Source organism: Arabidopsis lyrata (assembly GCF_000004255.2).
Source record: "Arabidopsis lyrata subsp. lyrata unplaced genomic scaffold ARALYscaffold_1, whole genome shotgun sequence".
NCBI classification, from domain to species: Eukaryota; Viridiplantae; Streptophyta; class Magnoliopsida; order Brassicales; family Brassicaceae; genus Arabidopsis; species Arabidopsis lyrata.
The window spans coordinates 26,950,615-26,964,301 of record NW_003302555.1 but is presented as its reverse complement, the minus strand read 5'-3'; the positions used below and the strand labels follow the sequence as shown (position 1 = coordinate 26,964,301).

The following is a 13,687-nucleotide window of genomic DNA, read 5'->3' as shown; positions in this document are numbered from 1 at the left end:
TTTGACTTCATAGTAACGGCTCCTTCCTCTTTTGTCATGAACCTCTACATGTGATCCTAAAGTATCCAATGCTCCTTGATTTAATTAACCATGACTAAGCATAGTTTAATTAAATCCTTCTTGATTAATACTCCCCCTCAATCTTAGAGTAGGATGATCCGTATCTAAGATTGGAGAAGCTCAAGATTATCACCTCATTAAAAACCTTAATGAAGAAAACCACTTGGGAAAAACTTCACTAAGGGAAAAAGAGTATGTAACCTTGAGCTAGGGAAGAGTTCATGCATCAAGGCCTTGTGAGGTCCACAAGTCCTAGCTTGTGATGAATGTGATTACACACACTTAGACTTGCGGCCTTGGTAAGTATATCCGCGAGTTGCTCGCCACTCCTTGTGAAACACGGAATTGTCACTCCTTCTTCAATCTTCTCTCGGACTTTGTGACAATCAAGCTCAATATGTTTTGTTCTCTCATGAAAGACGGAGTTCGTTGCAATGTGAATAGCGGCTTTGTTGTCACAATGCATGATCATTGGTTTTGAACTTTCTATTCCAAGATCCTTGAGGAGAGCTTTTAACCATGTTAGCTCCTCCGTTAGCTTTCTCATTGCCCTATACTCGGCTTCGGCACTTGACATCGAGACCACCTTTTGTTTCTTGGTTTTCCAAGTTGCTAGGTTGCCTCCAATGAACGTACAATACCCCGTTGTTGACTTACGATCATTTCTATCTCCGGCCCAATCGGCATCGCAATAACCAACAACCTCGGTGCTTCCATTCTTGCCCATCCATATACCTTGTCCGGGACTACCCTTTAAGTATCTCAATATGTGATTCACCATACTCCAATGATATACGGTTGGATTCTTCATATGTTGGCTTACTTGATTAACCGCAAAACAAATGTCGGGTCGCGTGTAGGTCAAGTAAATGAGTTTGCCAACCAATCTTCTATATTGTGCCGGATCTTTGTAAGGAGTATCATCGTTCTCCCCCTCTCGAGGGACCTTATAGCCAGCTGGAAGGGGTGTTTTAGCCAGCTTTGCACCAAGCTTACCCGTAAGCCTTAGAAGATCAAGAGTATATTTCCGTTGTGAGAGAAATAATCCCTCCTTGGATCGACACACCTCAAGACCTAAGAAATACTTAAGAGCACCCAAGTCTTTAATGTCAAAAACGGAATGAAGAGAGGACTTGATATGGGCGATACCTTCCTTGTTACTACCCGTGATGATAATGTCGTCAACATAGACAAGAACCACAACAATGCCTTGTTCACTTTGAAGTGTGAAAAGTGTGTGGTCCGCCTCAGATTTTCTAAAACCATTGGCTTTGAGCGTAGTGCTTAACTTGTGGTACCATGCGCGAGGAGATTGCTTAAGCCCATATATTGCCTTGCGAAGCCTTAGTACCTTGCCGTCGGGGATAGAGTCTTGTAAACCGGGTGGTGGAAGCATATAGACTTCTTCTTCTAAGTCGCCTTGAAGAAAAGCGTTTTTAACATCCATTTGCCATAATTCCCAATCAAGGTTTGTAGCTAGAGAGAGCACAACCTTGACCGTATGTTGTTTGGCCACGGGAGCAAAGGTATCCGTGTAGTCATCGCCATAGGTTTGAGTGAAGCCACGTGCGACAAGCCGTGCTTTGTAGCGTTCTATTTCGCCGTTGCTATGATACTTGATGGTGAAAACCCATTTAGAACTAACACACCTCTTTCCCGGAGGTAGCTCCTCCACGTCCCATGTGTTGTTCTTTTCCATCGCTCCCACTTCATCATCTACTGCTTTTGTCCATTTCTCATTGCCTTGTGCTTCTTCATAGCTTTGGGGAATGATATGAGCATCAATTTGACTTAAGAAGGCCTTGTGTTCAGCGGGTAGAAGGTCCATCGAGCAAACTTGTTGAATGGGGTAAGTGACTTGATTAGCCGGGTAATGAAACTGATTGTCTCTCCACATTTCCGGAGGATTGCGAGGGCGTGTGCTTCGTCGGGGAACCGGAGCTGTATGAAGAATAGTGTCATTGTCATTGTCATGGTCTGAGGAGTTCTCCAAGTCTTGTCCGGTCATATTGCTTTGAGAAGGACCCGATGGTGTTTGATTTCTGGTAGGTACAGTATCATCATTGTAACCATGCTGAGGGCTGCCGTGAGCAGGTTGGGGAGAAGACGCTTCAGCCGTAGGTGCCGGATTACCAAGATGTTGGATGATGAACTCTAAGCTCTTTGCTCGATCCGAGGGACTATCTGAGATGTCTTTGACATTGTCCCAACTCTTTGTTTCAAAGTAGCTTTGTTCTTCGAAGAATTTAACGTCTCTTGATACCAACATCCTATTTGTAGAAGGATTGAAGCACTTGTATCCCTTTTGAGTAGTAGAGTAGCCGAGAAACATACACTTTGTGCTTTTCGGTTCAAGCTTGTTTCTTTGATCTCCGGGAACTAGAACAAAGCAAACACTCCCAAAAACACGTAAGTGATCTAGAGAAGGCTTAGACTTATTAATTACCTCAAATGGTGATGCATTTTGTAGGATCTTTGTAGGGATCCGGTTGATTAGATAGCACGCGGATAACACTGCGTCTCCCCAAAAACGTTTTGGTACATTATGATGAAACATCATGGATCTCGCCACTTCCATCAAATGTCGATTCTTCCTCTCGGCCACACCATTTTGTTGTGGTGTATATGGACAACTTGTTTGATGAATGATCCCATGTCTTGTGAGATGATCTTTGAATGCTTGACTTGTATACTCTCCTCCATTATCCGACCTAAACACTTTGATCTTAGCATTATATTGGTTAGTTATATGATTTTGGAAGTTTTGGAACGCATCAAGTACACGGTCTTTAGAAGGGAGCAAAGTGAGCCAAGTATATTTTGATTTTTCATCAATGAAAGTCACAAAATACTTGTTAATTTTTCATCAATGAAAGTCACAAAATACTTGTTATGGTCCCTTGAGATACAAGGTGCGGTCCATACATCCGAATGAACTAAATCAAAGCATTTTTCATAAATAGTTTTAGAGTTTGGAAAAACAGCCTTGCAATGTTTGCCAAGGATACAAGCCTCACATCTAGAGTTATCAAAAACAACATTTGGGAAAATTAAACTTAAAGCCCTCGAATGAGGATGACCTAAACGAAAATGCCATAAATCTTCTAGTGTGGCATTCATAGATAAAGGAACTTGATTTAAGACCGAAACACTTGAAGTACTTTGTAATGGATACGCCTTAAGCATATAAAGATCATCTGTAGTGTCTCCCTTTCCAAGTAGTTTCCCACTCTTAATATCCTGAAAATGCACATCGTTAGGTCCAAATTTTACATAACAATTCAAGTCTTTTGTTACCTTTTTCACCGAAAGGAGGTTACTAGTGAATTGGGGCATATAGAAAGCTTCGGATTTCTTATCAAATAAGTTAATTTGACCTATGTCTTCTATGTTTACTCTATTGCCATTGGCGGTAGCAACATGACCACTAGTGGATTTTATATTCTCAAGTAACTTAGCATTTTTAACCATATGGTGAGAGGCACCCGAATCAACAACATAGTGATCATTAGAAGTGCTCGAAATACTAGAGTAGAGAGAGATACCATTATTAGCGTTGAGCTTAGAGGCCATGGCTTGAAATAATGCTTCCAAGTCCGCCTTTTTCATCACTATATCTCCTTGAGAGATATGTGTAGTTGGAACCAAAGCTAGCTCTTGACCTGAGACTCCCTTGTTACCACTCTCTCCTTGACCCGAGCTAGAACCTTCGGCCATGTGAGCTCTTGGTTCCTTGAATTTGCTTGGCTTTAGATGAGGATGAAGTATCCAACATTTTTCTTTAATATGACCCTTTCGTTTACAATGCTCACACACCAAGTTTCTTCGATCTTCATTTGGTTTAAACACTCCTTTGCTTGCCACCGGTGTTTCCTCTTTCCCTTGAAGAGTTCCTTTGTTGGCCGTGGGTAGATCTCCCTTGTAGAACAAGCCAAGACCACCAATCTCCTTTTGGATTTGGGAACATGCCCCATCTAGAGTTGGTAGTTCATCTCCTCTTAGGATATGTTGAACTAGTCCGTTGAGATTTGGACTTAGACCCAAAAGCAAGCCAAAAACATTATCTTGCTCTCGCCTCATGGCTAGCTCTTTTGGTTTGATTGTTGGAGGTCTTAGCATTTTGAGCTCAGCTAGGAGAGATCGGTACTTTCCAAAGTACTTCTTGAAGTCGAGATCCTCCATGTGTAAGTTGTTGATTGCTCTCTTGACTTCAAACACCCGAGTCAAGTTTGAGACATCGCCATACACATTCTTGAGTGTATCCCATAGTTCTTTAGCTCTCTCGCAGTAGGAGTAAGCTTGTATTATAGACGTCTCAAGAGAATTTTGAAGGGCCACAAGCGCTACTTGGTCTTCTTGAGTACACTTCTCCTCTTCGGGAGTGAGTTCTTTCTCTTCTTTTCCGTCTTCTTCTTCGATTTCAATCGAGGGATCTTTCTTCCCTTTGATGGCTTCAATGTGGTTCCATAATCCACAACTACCCAAGTTATTCTTCGCCGAGCGAGCCCATAAGAGGTAGTTTTCACCGTTGAGTGTAACCGGAATCACTATCCTTTTGAAGTGTGAGAAATTCTACATGAGTGCACAGCGGATACAAGAGAAATAGATTTAGTGAAACAGGTTTGAGTTTAGAGAACAAATGAACAAGAGTACTTTTCTTTAACCGTTGGATAATAGCAACCAAGATGAGGAAGAACAGAGATTCGAAAATCAGAGATTCAAGGCCAGAGATTTAAAGAGAAATAGAAAGGAGAATAGAAAGGATTTAGAGTTTAGAATGAGGATCTTGCTCTGATACCATGTTAAGATTGAGAGAGAGTTTGAGCGGAAATTTGGATTAATGAAGAATCATAGTTGAGAGAAAAGTAGAAGAAAGATTATGCAAGAAGACTCATTCAATTACATATCTCGGTTACAAAGGATACATATATAGGAGGAGACTTGTTGAGGGTTTACAAAGTAGAGGACTTAGCTAACGTTCCTAAGACAATGACATGATGGAGAGCTTTCCAATGTTTACTCCAAATAGCTCTTTGACTTCATAGTATTCAAACGGCTCCTTCCTCTTTTGTCATGAACCTCTACATGTGATCCTAAAGTATCCAATGCTCCTTGATTTAATTAACCATGACTAAGCATAGTTTAATTAAATCCTTCTTGATTAATATAGATTATGTGTAAGTTTATAAGTTGTGCATATGCAAAGAGATAGACATAAGAAAGTAAAGAGAAATTCATTCATCGTGTAAGTTTGTTTGAGAGTTCTTGGGGAAACAGTTGAGTGGTAAAGAGTGAATCCGAGAGAGAGTTTTGTAAGGGGCTTTAAGGGTGTGAGATCTCTTCCAAACACTCAGTAATATAGTGGATTCCAGGAAACATTTTCCAGTCCAGACGTAACTACCCTTACGGGAGTGAATTGGGTAAACAAAACTTTGTGTGCTCTGTTTTGTTCTCTGTTTTTAACAAACAACTTCGTGTTACTTCTCAAGCTTAGAGTTTTGTGAACTTTCATTCTCTAAAATTACTTAAGACCTTGGTGTGTAGTTGATTCAAGGCAAAAAGAATCACCTTTAGGCCCCTATTTCACTACAGTTAAGTTATCATTCTTGATTTCTTGTAACGGCCAGAAACTCATATACAAGTCTACTATCTCCGTAACATTCTCCTTACAAATCTATGTTTTGAAACTCCTAAAAAGGCCTGTGCTCTGTACCCAAGAATTAAGCTTCTTTTTCCATTTTTGGTTGGTGAGGAACTTAAGAGTTGAAGCCCATCGAAAAGAAATAACACACTGACTAAATAGAGCTAAAATTATGTATAGAGACATAATAAGCAATAACTATGCACACTTTTTACTTACACAGTTACACTCACACTCAGAAATAAGTATGTATAATGAAATAAAAATATAGGAACAATAAATCTTCAATTATAAATTAAGAATACAAGTTTGAGAAATTAGTCAGAAGGGTTAGCTTTTAAACAAAATTTGGGTACTTTCTAATCTTACTATAGTACCCATAAAAACACTAACCCTCGAGGACTCTGTTAACCGCCGTTTACAGGTTTATCACCTTCGCCGTCAAAAGTAAAAAATAAAACATTAATCCTCTACTAAGCAAGAAGACTCTAGCCGATCCTATTACTTATGGAAATTAAAGTAGCTAATTATTCCATACCCTACCTTGCCTCGCAAGAAACACAGAAATATCATCTTTTATTCATTCCACATCGTGAAAACACCTCCTGGATTCATTCCTTGAACAGACTCTCCGGTATTCCATCCTCCGTACCCTGTAGCTCCACCGGAAGGAGGCATATCGTAATCTACTTTCACAGCCGGAAACTCTTCCTCAGCCGATGATCCAACGGTCGAGGTTGAGCCAATACCAATCCCATTGTTTCCAAGAAACCCTGAAGTGTTGTTGTTATCAGAGATAAAGCCATGAAGCAAACCAGGGTTGCTCTGAAGATAAGCATTGTAGAGCTGTGTGCTGTGACTAGAAGACTGCAAGTAATTGTTGGTTTGTTGTTGGTGAAGATGAAGCTGCGTCTGAATGTAACTATAGGAATCATGATACTGAGAGATATCGTTGTTGTTCTGTAGAGTAAGTAAAGGCTGATGATGATGAAGATGCTCAAAAGGTTGTTGAATGCTTAGTGGGTAAGGTTGAAGCTGAAGCCTAGAGCTGGAAGCAACAGAGCTCGAGCCGCTCGCTGCACCATACTGATGGAAATTTGATCCGAGGGCTATCATTTCCTCGCGTTTTCTCGATGATTCTAGAGCTTGAGCTTCTTTGAGCCGTTTAGCCGCACCACCTCCTATAGGAAGTGTGTTGCTCTCTAGGATAGCTTTCACGTCGTAACGGTTTATCTCAAAGTTTGTAACCGCGTTTAGACCTCGAAACTTTATCGCAGCTATATCATAAGCTTCTGCTGCTTCTTCCTCCGTGCCTGAGCAAAAGATATGAATATAAGCATGACCATCTATTTTGGGGTGTAAGTAATTTTTAAATAATTTTTTTATAAAATAAAACTAAATTATTTTCTTAATATAATATTAAACTTAATCTTTAAATCTAATTAATGATCTCTATAAAATTTGAAACGGTCATGTATATATAATTTATAAAGATATGATTAGAGAGAATTATATATAAGTACGGTTAACATTTATTCTTACTGAATGTTCCCAAGTATAGATCTTTGTTTCCAGCAACTCGGCCAATCCTTGCTTGCCATCTTCCATGTTGATGATGCCTTGTTACTCCACGATACATCGATGCACCACGCGAGAATCCGCTACTTTTCCTGCACTTGTTTACGCGAGGTTCTTTGATTAGAAAGTTTTTTTATTTAGAAATCTTTGATTAGAAAGTTGCTATTTCTATTTGAAGTTTTACATTCAACGTCTGATCAAAAGGAAATCACCTTCTTATAGAAGCCACAAACTCTTGTCTCGTCATGTTTTTCATCTCCTCTACTTCCTTCTCGTAATTAGTTATCTAAAATATGCGTTCAAAAAAAAATGAGGAACTAACGATACTATCAACCATTATATGATTACAAATATACGTATATTCATGAAATTTTGAAATAACTTACCGGAAAGTTGGTAGTAGTAGAGGGACCCCAATATTTAAGTGCAGCTAGATCATATGCTCTGGCTGCTTTCTCTTCTTTGTCATACCCACCTGCGTTTATAGTCCGGTTAAACCAACCATTCTTCACATTACTCTAAATCAAAATTCAATCAATAACAAGTGAAAAAAAATCATGTATACTCACCTAAGTAGACTGTAGATATTTCGAAGAAGTCCAAGATACAAGCATCAAGAACATAATAATAGTTAGTCCAAAATTAAGATTTCGATCGAGAGAAGACCAAAAGAGGAAATAAATTGAAGTCATTAATCAAATAAATGACTAAACTTACCTTGTCTTCCTTTCCTTGATTGTCCTTCTCTTCTACAGCTATTATCCCAAAGATGAGCTTCATATCTACCGGTCCATCTATGTCTATACATAACACCCCAAAAAAACTAACATATTTATATACCCATTTTATTATTATTCACACACAAAAAAAAAAAAAAAAAATTGAGATATCTTTAATACCTTGTAACTCCACGATAGATAGAGGTTCGTTGTCCAAAAGTTTCCAAAGTCCGTCTCGGTGTAGCCTCAACGATGGCTCCTCCACTTGTGTTGGTAGTGCTACTACTATTATCGGCGCTAGTCTCAGCCGGCGAGGCTTTCACGGTGTCAGCTTCGGCAGCGGCAGCTCCAGTACTTCCCATAGAAAGAGTGAGAGATTGCAAATTGTGAGCACTCTCTTGAAGCTCATAGTTATTAGGAGCATTAGAGGCACAAGTGACGACTGTAGGTAACAAGCTATTGGTTTGGAAGTAGTAGTCTGAGTCGTTGGTTTGATGAATGTCGTTGTAAGGTACGAGGTTGTGGTCGGGATGATGATCCCCCGATTTGCTCACTCCTAAGAAATCAGCCACTTTTGGAACCTCTCCACCTTCGCCGCCTCCACCGTGTGGATTGATCATATTCCATTCTAAGAAAGCATACAATTAATTATTTTTTTGAATACACAAAACAAAAATTTGTAAAATATCCAAGACAAAATACAGTGTAAATGAACATTACTGTCTCTAAACATGTGCAATGATGCTTTCGATTTTACATATGTCTAAAAATTTGAACCCTTAGTTTTTAAAAGCTATTTGAAATAACAAATAGGGAGTAAAAAAATTGCATTAAGGCCTTGAATATGAACATACATATACATAAATGTGAGTGCATATACCTTGGTTTTGAAAAGGGTTGTCGATATTGTCGTTGACCAAACCTAGATTGAAATGAGAAGTTTGTGAAGAGTGAATGTGAGGAGGCAAAGAAGAGTGAGTTGGTGATAGAGGAAAAGCAAGCCAGTTGTTAGAATTCATTTCCCTTTTTTTTTTGGAATCAAAGCTTAAATCAGTGAGGTATATTTGATCTGCAATGATAGGAATTGAGAAGAAACAAACATAAATTAGTAACGTATCAAAAGATTTAAGAGTCGCAAATTTGGTGAAGAAATCTTGAAGAGAGATTACTTGTCAAGGATTGAGGAGAGGAAGAGATCTAGTTCTGCTTTCTCTAAGAATGGCTGCAAACAAAATCGCTGCCTTACTTTCTCTCTCTAAAAACTCTATATATATCTCTCTCTCTCTCGTATTTGAAGTTTTAAATAAAGGAGAAGAAGATTTGTGTTTGTCTTAAAGATAATTTTTAGGAAGCTAAACAGGTTTTTTAAAGTTAAACCTGTTACATGGCTCGCTTTAAATGTTTTTTTAATCTTTTTATGATCTCATCAAGGAGGGATTGATGTAAATTAATTATCAACCATTCGATAAAAGACGCAAGTATATATATAGAAATATAGTAGAATTTTATTAAGTATTATTCACCACCACATATTATAAATAAAATAATACATTGAACGGACTTTAAAATAATGTTGGCACACAAAGTGACTAAGATTAATACAAATATTACACATCTTTATAGTTCAAAATAAAAAATCTGTTTGGCAGATCTGTATATGATATTGCAATAAATAGGGACACGAGTGTCGTAAATAAGACAAATCTACGCTTCCAACTAGAAAAAGTCCAAACCCTAAATCTCTCTCTCTCTAAAAAGCAAAAAAGAAAAATTAAAATCACCTCTCTCTCTCTCTCTAAATTACCCACTTGGATTATTGGAACTCACGTCCCTCGTTTAATGGGATTAATGACTCCCCAAAGCCCAGCATTCCCACACTCCGCAAATCATCTCTTACCATTGACCATATTCTCTCTCTCATTTTTACATACACCTGTACTTACATATCCATATACATGTGTACGCACAAGGCTACGTATTCGTATACTTCTACGTGTTCACATACATGCAATCTCATTGAAACCACCCAAAGATAATACACATAAAACAACAATAGGATCGATCTTCTTAAATTATAGTATAATTGTAGATCCCCGAGTTCACTGCATGTGTGTACGGACATGCAATATTATATGAGACGATAGACGTAAAGATTAAATTATTAACAAAGCACATTTAGTAAGAGTAAAAGTCACTCTTCGTTCAAAATAATTTGAATATAAGTGAGAAGAAAAAAAAAGGTATAATAACCTATTTATATAGTAGTATATTTTTCTTCTGTAGAAAGGAAATTATTAAATGAAAAAAGAATTGGGGTGGGATTTTGTTTTGGCTTTCCCGAGTTAAAATCTGTTGACCGATTAATTGGATTTCGCACCCGTCAAAGAGAGATATTGTTAAGTGATTTCAAATTAAATAAAAATAAAACAATATTTAAGAGTTAAAAGAAACAATAACTTATGTCCTATGCACACTAGAAGCTTGTATCGTGCTAGGAGCCAGTTCTTTGTTTATAAGTCGCATGCCTTTGTGGCATCCATAACACCGTTCCTATTATTGTATGTGTACATAAAGTAATAAATATATCTAATTTAATTTACATTCACCGTAGAGAGAATCAGTCAATATTTAACCCTCAAAACACTATACATCCTCTACAACAAGAAAAGAAATTAAGTTCCCATGCATGTGAAGTCATTATAGAATTTTTAGCATTCGTTTTGGTACTAATTAAATTTATAATTTTGGTTTAATATTCTACTTCATAACATAATAGATGTCCAAAATACTATATAGGTATCCAATAATCCACAATTTTAACTGAAAAAAAAAAGACAATCTCAGATCGATGCCATAATATGTACTTCAGAATGAGAGTAAGTGTTACTATTATTAGTCATCCTAATAATAAGAGGAAACTTTAAACTTTTCAAGAAAAAAAAAAATTGAATTGAAAACAAAAGTACAGACGTCTTGCTTTAAGACATGCAAATCACAATTACAATGTTTTATAATATAAATGCAAAGGCAAAACAAATTAAACGTTCGAATATCACATCATTTTTTGGAAAAAAAATTGACTATGGGCCAAAGGAACCAATAAACCATTGGACACTGGACAGTTAGACCAATATATATAGCAAAAATTAGTGAAGGGAGATCAATTAATTGAGGAAACATGATCTATCTTTTTAGTTATCAACATAAAAAGAACAAAGAACAAATATCTGTGCCAAACGATGTAGTTTAACATAAACATTTAATTTCCCATTGCCAGAAAAAAAAACGGGTTAGGGCTCCCACAATATATATAGGCCGCTTCAAATTCTATATATCTTTTCTCTTTCTTAAATACAATATGTATTAAAAATGTCAATTTTGTGTATCGAAATATCTATATAATAAAATTTCTATTAAAAAAACAAGAAGTTTCATTGTTTCGCTTTCTTCCAAACTGAACTTACTCAGAGATCAGACTGCTGCCTCTGAAATAGTTAATGCTCCTAGAATCTAAAGAATAATAATCAAATAACGATATAGTGTAACAGTGATCAACTGGTCATATGATTGACTATGTAAGGAAACAGTGATCATATGATTCATACTATTTTAGAAGATTTCAAGTAAAACAACGCAAAAAAAAAAAAGGAATCACCTGTTGCCATTTTACAACATTTTCCCGCCAAATTAAGAACCCTTTCCCTAAATTTAAGATTAAAGAAACGGTGAATTTGACTGAAAAGTAATGTCTATATTGATAATTATTCCCGACAAATTACAACTGCGATAATCTGCTACACATGACACAACTGTAAATATATACTGTAGTAAAATGTCCAAATATAGTTACTTAATCATGCAAATGACACAACTGTAAATATATATACTGTAGTAAAATGTCCAAAGACCATTGACACTTATTTTCTTTAAAGTCTTCAGTTATAAATTATTATTTTTCAGAGAATAGAAGTCATTTTCTGTAAAGTACTCACCAAACCAGAAAAAAAAAAAAAAAAAAAAAAAAACAACTTTCATGCAAATACAACAACAAAAAGATAGTAGGAATCAGACAAAAGAAGAAGAAAGTAAAAAACAAAAGTGAAAAAGGTTTTATGACAGAAATAGATAAATTGAGTGATTAGGGAAAGAGTACATAGATTGAGTGATTAGGAAAAGAGTAACTGGATCCATTGAAATATATACTAAAAATTATAGAACCATCACAATAGATCAAAGCGAGTACTTATGTAGCACATAAAAATAATACTTCAGGTTCTTGTCTTAATAAGAAATTAAAAGGATTAAAAATCTTACAGAAATCGGGAAGAATCTAAGGAGTTGAAATGTGTGTCGAGAAGGGTGAAGAGAGTTGCATTTTGTTTGTCTTTAGCCACCGGTTATTACTTTTTAATTATTGGCAACGTTTCAGTTTTTGCTGTCTTGTTCTGGTAATATCTCCACCGTCACGTACGTGTCTATTTATTCGATCAAATATTGTCCATTTCTATTCTCAGTTAGGTTTGGCTTTGCATGCGTTTTACAAAAATGAACAGAATTGACAAAAGAAATTTGCAAATAGAAACTGAAATTGGTAAAGAAGAGACATGACCGTATCATTAAGAAACTAGAGAGGAAGATATATAAAATTTAGGCATTTTATCTATAGATCTAGATAACATGTGGTAACATTTATGTAAAATCAAAATATCGTAGTATACTAACATATATAAAACAGATCTGGTATGGCTGAAACAATTTTTTTTTAACTAGGTACATATGAGTAACTTTTTTTGGGATATAAGATTAATTAATTTTATATTTCAAATCTTTTTTTTTTTCAAATCTTACACCTGGGAAGATACTTTGAACCAATTCTACGGATAGTAATTTTACATACACTATATTGGACGCATGCATGCATCTTAAATGCATACATCAAAGGATGTGGAAAATATAGAGATACGGATAACTACAATCATATTCATTGTAATCTAAATATACGATTCTATCATATCTCTTAGTTTTAGGATCTCTTGTATAAATATTGGCTTTTGTAAATCAATACAAACAACACTTTCCAATTTATTTCATGGTATCAGAGCGAAAACGATCCTTGATCTCACCTTCCTTGATGGAACTGCCTCTCGTGCTACTAAAATCGGCACATTGCCGTTAAATATAGATTACTTTCTGTCTAATGTTCTCTATGTACCGAATTTCAATTGCACTTTGATTTCGGTATCAAGACTACTCAAGCAAACCGGCTGTATTGCAATATTCACTGATACACTATGTGTTTTGCAGGACCGTTTTACGAGGACCCTGATTGGCGCCGGTGAAGAGCGAGAGGGGGTTTACTACTTCAAAGGTGTCAACGTTGCACGAGCTCATCAAACTAGCAAGGGAAAGCTTTCTCCTTCAGTTTTATGGCATCGAAGACTTGGGCATCCTTCTTACAAAGTGCTTTCTACATTACCGGTTTTTGATAATTTAAAAGTTGATTTTGAAGACACACACCCGTGTGACATTTGTTTTCGTGCTAAACAAACTCGTTCTGTGTTTCGTGAGAGTTCTAATAAAGCTTTGGAGCCTTTTTCTTTAATTCATTGCGATGTTTGGGGACCATATCGTACTCTTTCTTCTTGCGGAGCTGCTTATTTTCTAACCATTGTTGATGACTACTCACGAG

General features: G+C 36.6%; 1 protein-coding gene across 2 annotated transcripts; it reads right to left on the bottom strand.

Annotated features, from left to right (window-relative positions):
* Nucleotides 1–5,967: 5,967 nt before the first annotated feature.
* Nucleotides 5,968–10,206, bottom strand: LOC9330361 (AP2-like ethylene-responsive transcription factor PLT2). Of its 2 annotated transcripts, XM_021014954.1 has the most exons (9): nucleotides 9,168–10,206; nucleotides 8,879–9,067; nucleotides 8,179–8,626; nucleotides 7,997–8,079; nucleotides 7,849–7,857; nucleotides 7,666–7,754; nucleotides 7,492–7,565; nucleotides 7,244–7,371; nucleotides 5,968–7,014 (listed from the first exon to the last, which is right to left on the bottom strand). In XM_021014954.1, the coding sequence occupies exons 2-9, from the start codon at nucleotides 9,015–9,017 to the stop codon at nucleotides 6,278–6,280; spliced, it is 1,707 nt and encodes a 568-aa protein (XP_020870613.1). In that variant the 5' UTR covers nucleotides 9,018–9,067; nucleotides 9,168–10,206; the 3' UTR covers nucleotides 5,968–6,277. The 2 variants fall into 2 exon arrangements, with proteins under 2 accessions (XP_020870613.1, XP_002891621.1); XM_002891575.2 differs by having other exon boundaries at nucleotides 8,879–10,206.
* Nucleotides 10,207–13,687: the final 3,481 nt, after the last annotated feature.